This window comes from Platichthys flesus, chromosome 6 (genome assembly GCF_949316205.1).
Source record: "Platichthys flesus chromosome 6, fPlaFle2.1, whole genome shotgun sequence".
Classification (NCBI taxonomy): domain Eukaryota; kingdom Metazoa; phylum Chordata; class Actinopteri; order Pleuronectiformes; family Pleuronectidae; genus Platichthys; species Platichthys flesus.
In genome coordinates, this window is record NC_084950.1 from 5,549,294 (window position 1) to 5,567,057 (window position 17,764).

General features: G+C 46.1%; 1 protein-coding gene across 6 annotated transcripts in view; it reads right to left on the reverse strand.

Annotated features, from left to right (window-relative positions):
- fgd4a (FYVE, RhoGEF and PH domain containing 4a) overlaps nt 1-17,764 on the reverse strand; it is a 48,132-nt gene that overhangs the window by 2,270 nt on the left and 28,098 nt on the right. For 3 of the 6 annotated variants that reach the window (XM_062390702.1, XM_062390704.1, XM_062390705.1), the window contains exons 3-16: nt 9,293-9,445; nt 8,267-8,513; nt 5,463-5,865; nt 3,337-3,426; nt 3,027-3,172; nt 2,645-2,801; nt 2,388-2,526; nt 2,245-2,303; nt 2,001-2,147; nt 1,509-1,681; nt 1,177-1,207; nt 794-1,084; nt 497-634; nt 89-229 (exon numbers count right to left, since the gene is read on the reverse strand). In XM_062390702.1, the coding sequence (XP_062246686.1) occupies nt 89-229; nt 497-634; nt 794-1,084; nt 1,177-1,207; nt 1,509-1,681; nt 2,001-2,147; nt 2,245-2,303; nt 2,388-2,526; nt 2,645-2,801; nt 3,027-3,172; nt 3,337-3,426; nt 5,463-5,865; nt 8,267-8,513; nt 9,293-9,445 (2,315 nt within the window). Of the gene's footprint in view, nt 1-88; nt 230-496; nt 635-793; nt 1,085-1,176; nt 1,208-1,508; nt 1,682-2,000; nt 2,148-2,244; nt 2,304-2,387; nt 2,527-2,644; nt 2,802-3,026; nt 3,173-3,336; nt 3,427-5,462; nt 5,866-7,766; nt 8,187-8,266; nt 8,514-9,292; nt 9,446-17,764 lie in introns of those variants that run through there. The other 3 variants (XM_062390706.1, XM_062390703.1, XM_062390708.1) reach the window with 3 other exon arrangements.

The window sequence follows — 17,764 nt, forward strand, 5'->3', positions numbered from 1 at the left end:
GGGGGAGAGAAGAACGTTATCCACATGATTGATTTCAAATTAATAATCCTTTTTTGTGGGGGGGGTTAACTTTCTGTTTCTGTTTTACCTGTGGAGCTCCGTAGAGGTAGAGCACCAGACTTTCCTTCTCCGGGATCACGCACCAAACCTTCTGCCAGGGCTTGTTCTTCTCACAGTACTGCAGGAAGCCACACATGATGCTGCTGCCGGAGAACTGAGCGGCCTCGATCTGCACAGGAGGAACCACACAACGTGAGATCCAACTCCATGATAGATGTCTCTGTACCCTCACACGTTCGTATATTATGTTTCCATCCCTGTCAGTGGGTTGGTTTGTATGATTATCGGCAGGAATACACAACATCTAGTGAACGGATTTGGACAGAACTCGGTGGAATGATCAGACAGAAAGACACAATTCACAGAAACACAGATTTCCCAGGGAATACTTCATGGATCTTGATCTAAATTGCAGTTATCAATGCGTCCTCTTTACCTCCAGTATTCCCTTCTTCTTCCCCTCAGCCACCGTCTCTCCCTTCAGGATGGAGAAACAGTCCTTGCAGACCTTGTTCGTCTTGTTGCCGTCGTACTCGAGCTGCACCTTGTTGTCAGAACATTTGTAGCACACCACCTGGAGGAGACGGGGAGACGAGAGACCAGTCAGTCTCCCAGCTGATGAAGAGATGTCCTGATCCACATGAGAGCTTCTGGGTTTACAGTTGTTCTCGTGAGGTTGCTGCTCCACTGACGCTCTCTGAGTTCATGCATTATGCAAAACAATGTAACTTACATATCCGCAGGCTCTGCAGTGGTGTCTCCGCCGCGTCAGAGCGTTGAAGGGCTCTTTACACATCATGCACATCGTCACTTCGTTGTCACGGATCCAGCGAGGGGCGCGCTTCCCCAGCTCCTTTTTCTGAATTAGAATAAAGACACAGGTCAGCACGACGGATCGGAGAAGTTCCACTTTGAGCGCACGGTTCTGTGACGTGACACTGACCGACACCTCCTCCACGTCTTTCAATGCGTTCTTGAAGGACTCGTTCTTCTGCTGGAAGATCTCAATGGTCTTCCTGAAAGCCTGGAGGAGACAAATCAGCATTGAAATCATTCTGAACAACCTCCTGAAGTAAGAAAACCATTTAAAAACCATCAGGATTGTTTGGTGTGTACCTTGATCCAGGCCGTCTTGTCTTGTTCGGAGCTGAGAAGGAAAAACAAAAGACAGAATAAGCAACAAAAACAAAGACGTTGTCTTATAATTACACCAACAAGGCAATTAGATGAGGTCAAAGAGCTTATTTAGATTTACAAGATTTAAAAATGAACCCTGGGTTTGGTCATTATACTGTACGAGGTCCAAATTACATACAATTACATTCTTCAGTGTGGGAGGGGAATGACATGTTTTGCACCTTTTACGCAGTTTGCAACCAAATTTCTACAATTACAGAAAAAGGTTTATTTTTAAACAACTGTCCATCCTCTTTGAGCGTGTTGCTCACCTGGCCTGCAGCTCCAGCAGCCGCTCCTTCCCCGACACCTGGAAGGTGTGAGGGTAGTCCTCGTTGTGTGTTTCCAGGACCTGCATGCCGTCCACGCCGATTCGCGTCCTCACCGTGTACTTGGGTCCTCCCAGGCTGAACTTGGGCACGCAGTACAACAGCATGTTGTTGAACTGGCAGGAGAGAAGAGGAGGAAACGTTAGAGCAAGAGTAAAGAGCAGCGTTCTTCTACTTTAGGTTTCTGGCCCTAAACTCTGCAGGAAAACTGAAACTACACAGGTGGGAGACATTCAGCAGGAAGCTAATGAGAAACTGGCAAAACATAATCATCTCGTAATGGTAGGAAAAGAGATTTGCTAATGTGCCCCTGATGTATTCTTACACCGACGTGTTCCTGGCATGAAATGTTTGAATTCACTCGTCTCAGCATATTTCCCTGCAGGGCCCTTTATGAGACGTGTGAATGTTCTTGTGCTCGGCTCCTTCTCTCACCAGGTAGAGGTATCTCTCCATGGCCGACGTGTTCCTGGCAGCCAGCTTCAGGATGTGGCCCTCCTTGATGAACTCGTTGGACGGGTGAACGATGTCCTCCTCCTCTCCCAGCAGCTCGTAGATCTCCAACAGTTTCTTCAGATTATCCTGAACAACAGATGGGAGATTTGTTTGGGGGGGGTTTGTTAGTAACAGTCTGTCTTTTAATCATTAGGGCAAAAGGGTTCCGAACATCTGTACTTACAGATTTCCGTATGGCGCTGTTGGAGTGAGTCGCTGCTGTGGCGATGATCTCTAACGATTCTGAAAGAGAGAAGGAAGCGTTACCTCAATCTGACCTCAGAGGAATAAGACTGTCCTCCTGCGGTGAGATGATGAGACACTCACTTTCTGAGTCTCGTCGGTCAGGGTCATCCTCAGGCAGCTTCTTCAGATAGTCTTTAAGCAGCATCTCATATCGAGGGACTCGCTGCACCGGCTCCAGCATGTGATGCTGCAGCGTCAGGCTGCCACAGGCCTCGTGGGTCTGTCCAAGAATAACCCGCAAAACACATTTGACTTAACTTCACACATTTGCAGCATATTCGCAGATATGAAATGTGCTCATTGGAATCTTTTCCAGACTGGATCCAGGTCCACGGTACCTGTATCTCCTGGATGATGGACTTGAACTGAGGAGAGCGGTCGGTCCATTGCTTCAGCAGCTCCATGGCCTTGTCGAAGTTCTTCACGTACTCGGCGTACATCTTGAGGAAGGGTGTGAGTTTCTGCAGGATGTCCCCGATGCGAGGTTTGGACGCCCTGCAGGGGGAGGGAGGGACAGAGGTAAGTCACTTGTTGACATTAACAATGTATTGGATTATGAATCTTAAAAATAGTGAGTGTTTTATTTTGTAAGCATTAGTTATTGGATAAAAAGGCTTCCTCATTAATACATTTTTTTGTCAACATCAGCAGTTTTATTTGAATAAAGTTTAGCTTCATATCGAACCATTATCATTATCTGATCATTGGTCGGCCTCTCACCATTCTCCCATGCGTTTCTCCAGGTCCGGGAGCAGGAACTGGCTGTGGAAGGTGTGGATGGAGGAGATGTTGGAGAAGATGTTCTTCACCACGTCCATCGGGAACGTTCCCTTGTTGGCCTCCTCCATTAGCTTAGCACAGAACTCCTGAGGAGTCACACACACACAACACGGAGCTGATGAGCAACAAGTGGCTGAAAAGATGCATTTGTGCATTAAAAGTGAAATGAAAACGGAAAGACTTGCTTTGTCGGTTTCACATCATAGTTTCTCTGATAAGCCCTAGAGAAGTGAGGTGCAGATTGGGTTACCTGGTCCAGCAGGTTCAGCCGGGCTACATAGGCCTTCTCTGTCTGCAGCAGCTCGCTGGCGATCTTAAACAGCTTCTGTTCATTCGTCTCCTGAAAAATGACAAGAGAGTGATAAAATGAGATTTTGAAAACACCTCTGAATTATTAATGGAGCCGCGAACGAGCTCGTGGACGTGATCTGATTCTGTCAACAACCATGAAAGATCAGATTGGAGCTCACAAAGTTTCTCTGTGACTCATGAAGCCAATATAATAAATGAAAGTCTCTTTAGTTGTGTCGTTTTGCCCACGCACTAACCCGTGTACACACCACTTTTACTCTTGCAAGCATTCACTATAACAGACACATTTTGCAGAAGTTTGGGATAAACTGGGTCGAGCTTGTGATTTCACTTCAGCTCAGTTTCCATTCCTGCGTCTTGTTCGAGTGGAGCTTCCCGTCTCTCGGCCAGTTCCTGATTCGTTCAGGGGTCAGTCTGAGAACTGTATTCACTGTATGTGTTTTATTTAAAAGCAAGCGTGAATACTGGAGAAACGAGAAGTTGCACTTTAACGTTCAAGTTTAACGCCTCAGTGACTCGTCTACTGTTTGAGTGCAGCCTTGCGTTAAATGCTGTCTGGCAAACAGCAGCATGTAAAGTGTGTGTGTGTGTGTTTGGTTAAAACTGTGGTGTGTTGGGGAGGGCCCTCAGAACAGGAAGTGAAGAGGGGAAATGACACCAAATTTAAATAAAGACACAATCAAGTAGACCAGAGTTTGTGTGAGATGTCAACCATTACACAGAAACACTCGAAAAGATTCCACGAGCACGGTGACATGAAGTGTGACGTCTTTGTCGCCCGCCAGGAAAAGTTAACACCACGATGTCCACGGAGGAATATTTCACACCATGCAACCCCCTGAGGCAGCGGGGGGGGAGATGTGAGTGTCCCTGGAGTAATTAGTTTTAGGTTTCTACATAATTCATCTGTCAGTACAGCCACGATTCTCTAATGAAAGTCTGACAGACGAGTTCCTGTTTTTGTTTTCTCAGGCGTATTATATTTCAGGAGAAGAAAAATGCAAATCATAATGTTTTCAGACAGATGAACGTAAAGTAAAGTGGTTTACGTTGTAGTTTTATCTTAAAGGTGCAGCCACACGCTACTCTTCAGATTGTGTTTTACATGTTTTTTATAAAAAAAGGACGAGTTAAGCTTTAAAAACACAACTCATTTAAACCTCTTAGTAGCCTTGAAACCTACAAACTTACCACTTCCTCAAAAGACACTTTACATGCTTAATCTTTTGTCTTCTTAGAATTTGACCCGATTCTAAGTAGATTTTTTCAAATTTGCATGCACCTGGAGGCGCGGGTTTATCATGAAGTCGTCTAAATAATTGTCATACATTACTTGAGGCCAAAAATTAGATCCATGACGTCCACATTTGGAGAAAGACGCACATAAAACCCTCTGATCTGACCGATTGAAGGTTTAAAGAAGTGTTTTAGAACCAATCGAGGTTAAAGAGGAACCAGATCAACACAAATCCAAACTGTACAAATAACTTTGATGAGAAATTCAATCGCGGGAGGAACAAAGCCACTCAGAAGTAAACAAAGACTGGAATGGTCACATGACTCAATTGGCTGCTAGATTTGATTTACTGAGGAACATGCGACGGCTCCGAAGTGAAACGACACCAGTGAAAACATGAGGACGGTCATTCTGTCCTCTGCTCTTCCTCCCTCTGGAGACGGTTGTTTCCCAGCGCTGAGAAAGACAGATCTGTCCCAACCTGAGATATTTATAATCTGCAGATAACAGCAGCCACCACATGGGAGGGGGGGGGGGGGGGGGGGTCAGTGAAACGCAGAGTCAGCTGCTCAAACGATTGGTATCTACTTGGCCTTCGCAGAAAATAACCCCCCACACACACACAGACACACACACACACACACACACAGCAGTGAGGAATGACCCTACACACTTTGTAACTCAATCTGCACAATGTCCTAGTGACCCAGAGCTGAAGCAGATCAGACGACTTTAATTACACTGAAAGTCCAGAGTATAAATAAACGTTTGTTTGTCCGAGGCTCTAAACACACCAACAAGATAAATCCTCTGTTTGATCACTGTACCTTCTGGTCTGCGCTCCCCTCTTCAGTCCTGTGCTCGCTCTCTGTCGCCGTCCCACTGTCCTTCTCCTCCTCGGTCTCTCCATCGGTCCTCACCGTCTGTGGAGCTGAATGATCTTCATCCTGCTCTGCTCCCCCGTCCCCCATATCTCCATTGACCAGCCCGGCGGTCTCTATCCTCACGCCTCCGTTCTCTTGCTGCTTTTTATCCTCCTCCTTCTCGGGCTCCATCTGCGCTACCACCCCGTTGGCCGCCGGCTTGTGGTCATCCCTGACAGCGGGGGGGCGGTTCTCCTGGTTCCTGTCGCTCTCCGTCGGCTTCGGGCTGGGCCGGTGGGCCGGGCTGCAGCTGGTCGACTTGCTGACAGGTTTGTGCGGCGAGCTGTCTCTCTTGTTCTCTGTGCTGCTGCAGGAACGGAGGCGAAAGAGGCAAAAGGGGGAAGTGGGTTAAACACATCAGCAGAACAGAGAGAGTTGAACTGACGACCGGAGCCAAAGACAAAAGGAGAGAAACAACACACGACTACAGGAGGCTGCTGAGAAGCTGCTCCGCTCGGGCACGTTGATCTGGGAGTGTGGGACACGAGGGCGAGCAGGGAGCTCTCACACATGAGTGTGAGGGTTAAAAATAAAATGGTGGAGATGCACAAACTTCCTTCTGTCTTGTGAGGCTGCGGAGAGGCTGCTGTAACGCACACCAAGAGTGTGTGTGTTTGTGTGTGGGTGTGTGTGTGCAGAGGAGGAGGATTGGAGGTACAGTGAGAAGGAGGAGGAGGAGGAGGAGTACGACACAGCTCCCAAGAGTGTGATTGATGCTGTCCCACACACACACACACACACACACACACACACACACACACACACACACACACACACACACACACACACACACACACACACACACACACACACACACACACACACACACACACACACACACACACACACACACACACACACACACACAGTGAGAGAACCTGCTTTATACATTTTGCTGTAACATCACTTTCACTCTGTGCTTGAATATGAATGAAACGTTAAGAACAGTCTGCAGGAGACAATTTGAGATATAGCACAGAAATGGAAACCACACACACGTACACTCACGTACACACACATACATTTAAACACACACGTACACACACGTACAGTGTCACCATTCAGCTGCTCCTGCTTCCTCTCCCGGCCTTCAGACCAGCTGTTTCCCCATAAATGACCCTCCAGACTTCCACTGTCACAGCTTCTGTAGCTCAGCTCAGTTGTGCTGATCCTCGGAGTTTAACAACCGGTGATAAATCATCAGATCCGGGGCAGAAACCTCCATCACTGAGAAACATCCCCAGTTATTACAAAGACTTTACAAAAGAAGCTGCATCTGTATCCAAACACTAAAGTATTGTCACGCGACAGTCACTGTTGCGCTGAGTGCGACTGGCCGGAAGAAACAGGAAGTCTGTTATAAATAGAGGAACAACAACAGGCTGGTGAAACACTTCTGGGCTGACGGCCACTTGACGCGAGTTTAAAATGTGAAATAAGGATAATCTCCATTTGTCTGAGGTGCACTGAGTGAACCGTGTTCAGCTGGGGGAGGGTTTCTAATACAACACAAACACACACACACACAAACACACTCACACACACACTCACTCACTCACTCTAATGTTCCTCTAAAGCCTTCCAGTGCACGTCCAGTTTGTTTGTCTCAACAGGCCGAACGAATCACAAGCTTCAACAACAGCTCCAGTTGCCATGTGGCTGTCGAGGCACCACCGAGGCGGCCAAGTGCCATGTGAACCAGATTAGTATATTAGTGGGCTAATTCTGTTCTCGGAAGCTGCTGGTCTTTTTTCACTTTTCTCCCACTAGAGGGCTAATCCCCACGGCCCGGCCCGGAGTGTGAATGTGACAGATCCACCACGTCGCTCTTATCGACCTCGTTTCACTGTTGAAACTGCGACGACAGGTGCAGAGGATGCCTGAGAATGGGAATTAGACTTTGTAATCCTGCGTTTAGAGGTCAGAGGTGGAGGTGAGTGAGGCTACAGGGTGGAGGAGACTGAGTAGTGGGTCTGCTACTGTCCGATACTCCAGGGCTGCACTGTATGAGGCCTCTCATTGCCATCAACAGGCCTCGCTCACGTTCCTGGGGCTGCAGCTCCAATCCAAACTTAACACAACAAGAAGTAAGACACAAACAAAAAGGGGGGGGAACCTTGTAGAAAACCTGGAAAGTTGAAATCTCCCTCTAACTGTTAAGGATCCATATAAAAGCAGAGGCCTTTAGGTTTCTCTTAGAGCTCCTACCTCATCCACCTGGGCTTCATCCCGCGACCCAGAGTCCGGTCCCACCACTGAATGAGCAGCCGCGTTTCCCCTCGTCTGTACAAAGCTCCCTTCATCCCCTCGGCTAACGCTCGGCTTGTGAAGGAACGGCCTAATCTGCGCTCGCTCTCGTCTGCAGCTCTCGTCTGAGCCACTATCAGTGAGTCAGGACTTTAATAAAAGACACTTCTGCTTTTTTCTCACCCTTCTTGAAATAGCCCACGTGAAGGAAACATGAGGAAAGGGTGAGAGCTTCCCGTCACTTGGATTGCGTCAGTTTGAATGAGGTTGTTTTTTTTGTTTTTTATTACAAAGGCCATTGAGTGACGTGGATGGAGTTATTCAACCACAGCTGATGTGTCAACATAAACAAAAGGGAAGGTTAATATTCTCAGGCGAAACCACTTTTGCTAAATAATGTTATAGAAGATATTAAACAAATTATATCGTCACTCAGAGAACAAGTATAAAAACCTTTTTACCTGTTCTCCTCAAAGCGACTGATCAGGTCTGAGACTTTGGAGTGTTTCTCTTTGGCCCTCTCCCGGTTCACTGACGTATTTCCTCCTCCTCCTCTTCCTCCTCTTCCTCCTCTTCCTCCTCCTCCTCCTCCTCCTCCTCCTCCTCCTCCCTCCTCCATGCCCCGTCTAAGTGATGGTTTCTTGGTGCGGCCCAGTGGGGATGAGAGGTTTGTCACTGGGCTCTGAAGGTGCAGTGGCTTTGGAGGCACTGGAGAGAAGACGAGTGGGAAATGTTTAACTGCAATTTCAACTTCGAGCTCAAGGGGGCGGTATAAGACATCCCAACAGATCCCTTATGACACCTGCTGCAGAACCAAAGACTGTTTATTAAAGAACACAGACTTGATCTGAGAGGAGCTGAAAATGTAGATATTTTTTAATATTAATTCAGTCTGGCTGTCATAGTTTCCCATAGTTTTATAATTTGTATAATTTGTATAATTTATGATAAATAATAATTGTTGTTATTCTCTATTTTATCATCTCTTTCTTAATTTTCTTTATTTATTTTCGTTAATTACAGTTCATTAAATTGTTTTGCTATCAGATTGTTTATACAGCACCTCATACATTGTAGAAGATTTCAAAGTAAAATTTTGATTTTGACTGTATTTAACATCCTTAACCTGTATTTAGTAAGTAACCTGGCTCAGGAAAGAGAGATCACTTCTATTTGACCTCTTGTTAATCAAGAATGAAGTATTTCTTGTCTGGTTCATAGAGCGGTAACAATGGCGCTTCTCTTATCTGTGCACAATGATTTACTGAAAGCAAAGAGGAACGAGGCTCAGGGTCCTCTGGACTCACTCCATCTATAGATTATATCAACTGTTGGTAGAATTACAGAGTAAATAAACACAGAGGGACAATGTCAGAGCTGCAGAAAGGTCACCATGGGACTGAACTCTACTTTCACGTATGATTCATCTGGGCCCTGTCACAGTTTCCTGTCGTCTGAAAGCTCAGAGCGTCCGGCTGTTACGTTACCTTCTGGTTTAGACTGCAGCCGAGGCCTGCCGCCGGGGGCTCTTCCATTGACTCCCCCCCTGCTCTTGTTGTTCGTCCCACGGCTGGCCCGATTCAGACACGCCTGCACGCTGGGTGCGCTGCTGCGATCGCCCGCCGGACAACTGCCGAGAGCTGAAGGACACAGAGACAAGAGGGAGAGAGAGAGAGAGAGAGAGAGAGAGAGAGAGAGAGAGAGAGAGAGAGAGACACAGAGAGAGAGAGAGAGAGAGAGACACAGAGAGAGAGAGAGAGAGAGAGAGAGAGAGAGAGAGAGAGAGAGAGAGAATCCATTACAACAAGCGCAACGATCAATTCAGCATCTGTGGTCAGCCAGTGAAAAGAGAGTGATGGTGAAACTGTAAATGAGGGCAGAGTGGTGAGAGAGTGACACACAACCAAGAACCATAGGTCACAAAAACAATTCTCCCGCAGATCCTATTCTGGGACCTCATGTCAAATGATGACGATGATGAAGATATTGACGTATTCAGATATATTATCAACGTGCATCCATTCTCTAAAAATTCTCTAAAAACCTGTGTCTCTGCAGCATTTTGAACAGGCAGCAAAAATCTCAGCTGAACACTCCTCACTATCCAAAGGAACAATACCTCATGTGAGGCTCAATCAGGTGCAATTGGATGAAACACATGTACATCTAGTTATTTACCATTTTTACTTTACCTTTTCACATCTAGATTTAGCTGGAAACTCACTGTGGCTTTCAAAAAACTCACACCCTGTCATAAACCTGTGTCCAATTCAGAGGAACATACTGAACTTCCTTCCATCGACCCCCCCACTGACAACCACAGGCTATATAAATATAACATACTGTAAATATTTGTCTCTGTGAACATGCTAATCCGGCTAATGATCCAGATCGGGGCTTTCAACCGACCAGCTGGACCCAGATGGTGCAGCATCGGTGTTTCGAGAGAACACGCAGACTTATTTAAGGAACAGTGTTTACAGGAGCCTAAATCCACCTCTGTCTGACCTCACAGCGCGCACACACACACACACAGACACACACAGCCTATAGTAAGGCAAATGCCCGTATATGGAACTACATTGTCAGGAGCTAGGAGGGCCCTCTCATTATTCTACAAGCCACGAGTCCATTACTTTCCGTTTGGGGTGACCCTTTAAACGAGTGTGTGTGACTTAACGAGAGGTCCTGATGAATAGGCTGCAGCAGAAATCGATGAAGCTTCGCCCTCGACTAACTTGAATGGATAAACAGTGTGTGTGGAGGAATGGAACAACCCTGCATCCGCACAAACTACAGCTCACGTCTCCTCTGTGTGGAAACTGCGAAAAAGAGAAGGTTTCCATCGGATCACAAACCTTTAAGAATAGCTTCATTTCATGATAGACACTCTCTTCTGGTTGTAAAACAGCCTATAGCTGAGAGGATCTCTCCAGGAGAGAGCGTCATTAACAAAGAGATAATCTTATTTCAGAAGTTCATTTCTCATCCTGCTCAAATAAAATCAGGAGCTATGTGTTTTTTTTTCCACTAGGGGCAGCAGAACAATCAGGAAGCACGAATATGACGGTTTCTAACGTTATCAAGTGTTAGCCAACTCAGGACGGAAACATCTGGAGTTAGCGCTCCTGGCATCAAGAGTAAGAGCGATCTTCACGACCCGTTCTCTTTTAACTTGTTTTTAAATTTGTAAACAGATAAATAGCTGCTCTATATAGCTAGTGAACAGTTAGCTAGTATCAATAACCGCTAGCTAAAGTAGTTTTATCTTTCATAGCATCATCTGTGGATGGAGAGGTTGGTGAGAGCCAATGGAGTCATCAAACATTAAAGTTAGTTTCCCTCAAACCTGAACAATGAACTAAAAGACACTTAAGTACAATCTGAGTGTGACTTTCAAATTGTTAACTCATTTGAGTAATTGTAAACATGCTTTGAGTGCAGCTCTCATTAGCGATGAATAGGAAAACAACTACTGTGAGAGTGAAGAATGTGTATTTGTTGTTTACTGTATTTGTTTGCAACAATCGTAAAGACGGTTCCCGGGGCCCCATCACATTTCCTTTTCTCGACACAGAATCGCCACAGACTCACAGAGGGACTTTTTCTATTTTTACCAACATGACCGTAATTAAAGACAACAGCTCGAGAAAACCGTCTGAGTGGAAATGGTCCCACGCTGAGTTTGGCAGAGCAGACGTTTTAAACACTGCCCCAAAATCACCAATCCATCCCGGAGGCAGCCTCAGGAATCCCTCTTGATTACGTGCTTGGTTTCCCCTCACGGCCACATAGAGAGATCATAAAGAAAACAACCAGGAACAAGATCTATAACATATTGTACATATGAGGCCCAACATGAAGTAGTCCATGCATGGTGGGGTGGAGTTATCCTGGGATAATGCAGGAGGATCACTGTCCACAGCTCGTCTCTGTCTCCTCAGGTTGTTATTCACTGTGTCAAACACCCGTCCCTTGAGCTCTAAATCATCCCAGAGCAGGCAGAGCAAGTCGGGCAGGTATTTTAAGTGTGTTTAAATGTTCAAGATCAGAAAATGAGAGATGCAAATAGAGTATATAGGGAAATGCAGACGTTTGTCCCCTTTGGATTGTGCCTGCGTATGCCAGCTCTCGTGCACAATTGAGTTTAACGCTTCTATCTTAATGATTGGGGCCGTGAAACGCAGATGTGTCTGTTACAGTAAAAAACAAAATAACCAGCGTGATCTCCGCTTCCTCTCTGTGCTTGGCAGGAACTAAGGCTCCTGGTAACACGCTCATTCTGGCTTCTTGTCATTATAGCTGTCTTGGCACAAGTGACAGACCGCCGTGCTCAGTAAATTAGAAGCAGCCAGCCGCCACCCTGCTGGGCCACTTCGACTCGCCTCCTCCATCTGTGGGAGCGGGGGGGGGGGGGGGGGGGTCCTGTCGTCTGGAAACGACACTCGTTCGTTCTGATTGACAATTCAAGCCCCGCCCAACGTCTCATATGCTGTCACTTTGGATGTGACTGCTACTTCTACATAGGTCGTCTCCTCTACGAAAAACTGAAAAAGTGCCGCTGCGTACCAGGAAGTGAGGAGTTGACAAATCAGAACCGAGACTTCACCTTTTGCCTCGTGTCCTCGTTGCAGGACGGTGAGACATGCAACTGCCCGAGGTTACCGTTTCGAAGATGCTGAATTTATTTCTCTCCTGAGCCGACCGAGCCCCAAAGGCGTCTGCCTCCACCTCAATAAATCCAAAACTGCAAAGCGTGTGCGAGGAAATGAAAAATGCTCTCGTAAATGTCAGGCCTCTTTCACGCTGTAGATAAAAAAAAGGAATTATGCACGGCGCTGGTTTGCAAAACGCCAAAGAACAAACTTATCTACGACTGCGGAGAGTATTTCCCTTCAAGGACCGAGCTTTAACAAATCTGTTACAAAGCGTCCGTGGCTCAGCGAGTTATATTCCTATAAATGTGTGAGATGCTGCAGCTTTAACGACATCCACATCCCTCCAGCTCTGCTCCTCCACAGCTGGAGAGGGAAGACGAGTTTACTGCAAATCGACTAAAAGCAGTGAGGGACAAATATCTCTCTCTCTCTGCAACAATAAAAAAAAAAAAAAAAACAGCTCCTGAAAATAGTGAATCATTCGAGCGAGAGCCTGAAATAGTTCCAGGCTCCAGGCAGAGCAAGGATCTGCCGACGAGACACTTTGGTCCAATGCAAAACAACTAAGGGATGAATGGCTGCAATTTCCTAGAATGACAGTTCACAGGAATTGAATGGGACTCACTTCTGCATCATCTTCCTGGAACATGTGAGTTTCTGCACAAATATTCACAGTGATTTGTTTTGCCTCTTCTAAATCCTGCTTAAAGGCACATTTTCTAGGAGTGCTTTCACAAGCCTGGGGGGGGGGGGGGGGGGGGGGGGCTTAATTTACCTTCAACTTTTACTTTTTTATCTCTTTTCTTTACTTTTAATCTAGCTCCAGTCTTACCGACTGTTTTAATCAATGTATAATGTTTCACTTTGTTTTGTTATCACCCTTTTTTCCTCTGTAACATTTCTTTCTTATATTTGTGCTCCATTGTTTTCTAATGTTGTCATAGTTTGTATTTGTTTCCCTTGTCGCCCCTTGTAACTGTGTTTTTGAAAGTTGCTGTATAAACAGAGCGTACTATTTGGTGGCAGCTGTGGCTCAGGGGGTAGAGCGGGTCGACCACCAGCCACTCATGACCTGGGCAGATGTACCGGTAATTAATTGTGCTCCACTCAGGCTCTCAGAAAAAAACACATGCTCTGAGGCAAAACCCACAACTCACCGCGGCATTGCCACCTCACAGGACACCTGTCTCTCTCAGTCCCTCCTCCTCACCAAAGAATGTGTGTCGATACTTCAGAGTGACACAAAATCAAAAGGCAAACCTGTGTGTGTAAGTGTGTGTGTGTGTCCGCACCCTGCAGAGGAGTGTCTGACACCGTAAGACAGAGGCTTTGTCTTCTCGCCGCTGAGACACTCATATCCAACCTGGTCTCATGAAATGTCCGAAAGAGACTTCAACCACAAATTCTGCTTCTGCTTAATAAATGATTTGGCGTATTAAAGATCGTCTGCGTGTCCTCTACACAGGAAACAAGAGTAGAGAAGTAGATAGAAGAAGCTGGAACCAACAGGCATACCCAGAGTTTTTCTTATCAAAAAAATACTTTCATGCTTTGCTCTGTCCCCACAAATCAACCTGCAACTGTTACGTCATGGTTGAGGCAACAAAAGGGTCGAAAAGAGCGTGTTTACACAAGTCAGCAATTTGTTCTATTAAAGCCTCGGACAGTTTAGGAGTGTAACACATCTCAGCAGATAAACAGACATTAGATTCTGTTGTAGTTATTAAACAGCAGTACCATCAATCAGCTGCGGATGATGAGAAATCAAACACTGCAGAGGAAACATCTCAGGTGAAAACACAGGCAGGAGAAATGAATTAGACTGAACTCACCCTGTTTGAGAGAGTGAGGAAAAGAGCTGTGGAGAGTCTCCTCAGTGAGGGGCCATGCTGTGTGTCTGTGTGTGTGTGTGAGAGAGAGAATGTGTGTGTGTGTGTCCCAGAAGAGCACAGAGTCTAGGTTCCATGCGATCTTCCCAGGCTGCACCGCCACTGATGAGTGACTCAGCTGCAGCGAACACACTCACCGAGCTGCACCAGGCTCCTCCCTCGCTCTCGCTGCCACACACACCCCTGGCTTAAGTGGCTTTAAAAGAACGCACACATACACACTTCCAGAGGTTCGCACACACACACACACACATGTGCCTCTGCAGCTCTGAACTCACAGGGTCTGCACATGTAGAAGTCACAAACCAATGAGAGTCCGGCTCCAGATTCCTGCACAAACTATATTCTTCTCTTCATCGATGACGGGTGAGAATGAGCTGCAGCTACTTTATCAGGAGATGTGAAATTTGGATTGATGGCACATTGAATTCAGCCGTACGTGCAGAGACCTTACAGGTACAACTTGATTAAAGTCCTGCTTCCTCTCGCTTGTTTGTTTCATTTGCTTTAATCAGCTTGCAAACACATTAAGCAGGGTGTGAAGTCAGTTAGTTTGAGTAATGATTAACAAACTAGTGTAGAGGAACACACACACACACACACACCAGCTCTCACCTCTGCATGCCCTGAGCATATAATATTATATTATTAACCACCATCATATCAACTTCTCTTCTCCTTCACATCACTAGTGCAAATATCTAAAGCCACAAAAACAAGGCAACCGAGAAAAAACGAATGAAAAACTAAAGCCGATGCTTCTGCGTCACATTTACGAGTAGATGTTTAAAAAAAACAGGAGAACATGCAAGTGGTAAAATCTGTAGAAATGTGTATTAACACGTATAAAAGGGAAACAAAGATCTCATCTTGACTGTTATTTATAACCCCGAACGAGATGTACCTTTTGCAGTAGTCGGAACAGGGAACTGCAACTCAGGCTCTTCCATGTTCTGCATCAGTCTTGTTCTGCACGTCGAGCTCAGAGCCGCGCACAGTGTTCTCAACTCTGAACTATCACACAGCAACAAAAAAAAAACCGAGCCACCACAGGAAGCCTTTATGTAAGTAACGCCTATAGCTCCGATGTGACAGACGCTCACTGTTCCTACCGTGCTATCTGTGAATGTGTGAAAGGTGCATGCGTGCTCGCGTTGCACATACACGTCCGTTCACGTCAAACACCTGCATGTCTCAGACTCAGCATGAGGAGAAACAACCTGTCATTCCCCTAAACCAGTTGGGGAAGTGGAGATTCCATTCCCTTTAAATTCCGTTTTTGCTCACATGACTGCAGTTCACACAAAGCCAAGTTTCAAATCAGATGCGTTCTAGACAAATGAAACAAACATCTATGATCACAGCGCTGAGGATTAATCTTCCCACAGTGGGGGGGAAGTAAAAACTGACCAGCGCTGCACTGGTCATGTCCCAGTCGCAGCCATAATCGCATTGTTTCCCACAGAGTTAGACTCTGCTTGTGGTGGTGCTGACCAGGAGGGTAAGGGTGGGGTGAGTCGGGGCATTTAACCAATTTCTGCAGAATCCTGTTGCATTGTTGTGGGCATGGTCTCACTGGTATTCAGGAATCCTGCCTGTGGTGGTGTCTCAGTACTTTACTCACTGTCATACAGAGAATCCAGGAAATGGGCTGGAAAGCTCCACGTTGGTATAAAGCCGACATTTACATGCAGCTGAACAGAAATCCGATTAACAGATTACTGACCTCGACTTCTTCACATGTGTGATATTTGATGCTGAATCCTGAGGTCTTATGGGTAAATCTAACCATTAATCAATTCAGCTGCAGAAACGCTTTATTCAAACTTGTTTTCATCCCTCAGTTGTGCAGGAAAACGATTATTTCCCTGCTGGACATCTTCACCTTGCACATGTGCACATCCATGTTATAGAAATCCGGCTATCTCTGCAGCAATCGAACCCGGTTAGCATGAATACTGCAACCTGACTCTATCCTCCATTGGGTTTAATAGACCTTTTTACTGCAGCATGACGAGGCAAACTAGGATATTAAGTGTGTGTTTACATTTGAGAAGTTTTGTTTGAGGCTTCACTGATGAGGACTTGCCCAAAGATATTTAATCTTTCCTAATTAAAAATCAGGTTTTTGTAGGACATTTAAATATCCTGCTGACACAGTACAAAGTGCTTAGGCAGACGCACAATACTAAGATACTGAGAAAGATGTGTTCAGACATGAACTCCACACACTGTCCCAGTCAGACACATTCACACGTAACAACAGACACAACATTTAGTGGGGGGGTTGGCATCTGGGAAGAGCAGGAGAAGACCGGACGCTGCAGTTATCGTGTGTTTTTGTAGCACATCTGTGTCGGCTCTTATCAACAAAAGCCCTCCCATCTCGTTTTCTTTCCAAGTCGACATCTTCGTCTCATCCTGAGATATCGTGTGTGAGAAACGTCTTCAACACGCCCTCTCGCTCACTGTGAATTTACTGCTGTATTCTCAGTTTGGCATTTTCTGTACCACTTCCTAGGGAGCTGGCAGAATAGTTTCGGAGCAACCGACTCATACGTTTGCGTTTTCACATCCCCCTCTCGGATGGTTTCAGGAGAATGTCCATAGATCTCAATTACATGTTCACAGTTAAGCGGCACATAACCTCCACACAAAACCCACCATCGAAGTGAATCTGGTGCCCTACATCACTCAGAGAGATTAGAGCAAGAGCAGATACACTGCACGTCTGGTTTTAACCTAGCATGTGAAGCATTCATTTTGTGTGTGTGTGTGTGTGTGTGTGTGTGTGTGTGTGTCTGTTACAGGGTGACAGATAAACATTATCACCATGCATGGCGGATTAGCCACTTCTGTTCAACGACCCAGACTTTCTTCAGATTAACAATGCCTCATCCCCTAATCCAAGGGCCAGAGTGAGATTAGAGCCCCCAGTGTGTACCACACTATAAGGGGTGCAGGGGGGGAACAAGAGGCAGGAGGGTACAGATATAAGGGGTGGCATGGGGGAAGGATGCAAATGAAAACAGACGAGGAAAGAAAAGACAGACAGGTGAAAAGAAGAGAGAAACAGAGAGGGGTTGAGATGGGTAAAAAGAAAGAGGATAGAAAATGAGAGAAAGTGAAAAATAGGAAGGCACCAGGGGGCTGGAGGCAAGCAGCCATTCATCAACATGTCAACTGCGCACCACAAACACACACACACACACAGACACACACACACACACACACGCTTGCAGGTTTGTAGTAAAAATAGAGCAGAGAGCAGCAGCTTCCTTCTCACCCCTGTGTGTCTGTGAGCTGCAGCGAGGGGAGCTCATGCTGCCCATTAGAAGTAGACGATTGCATTAGATCTGGTCAAGTTTACCATGGACTGAAACTCGTGGTGTGATATGAATTTCACGGGCCT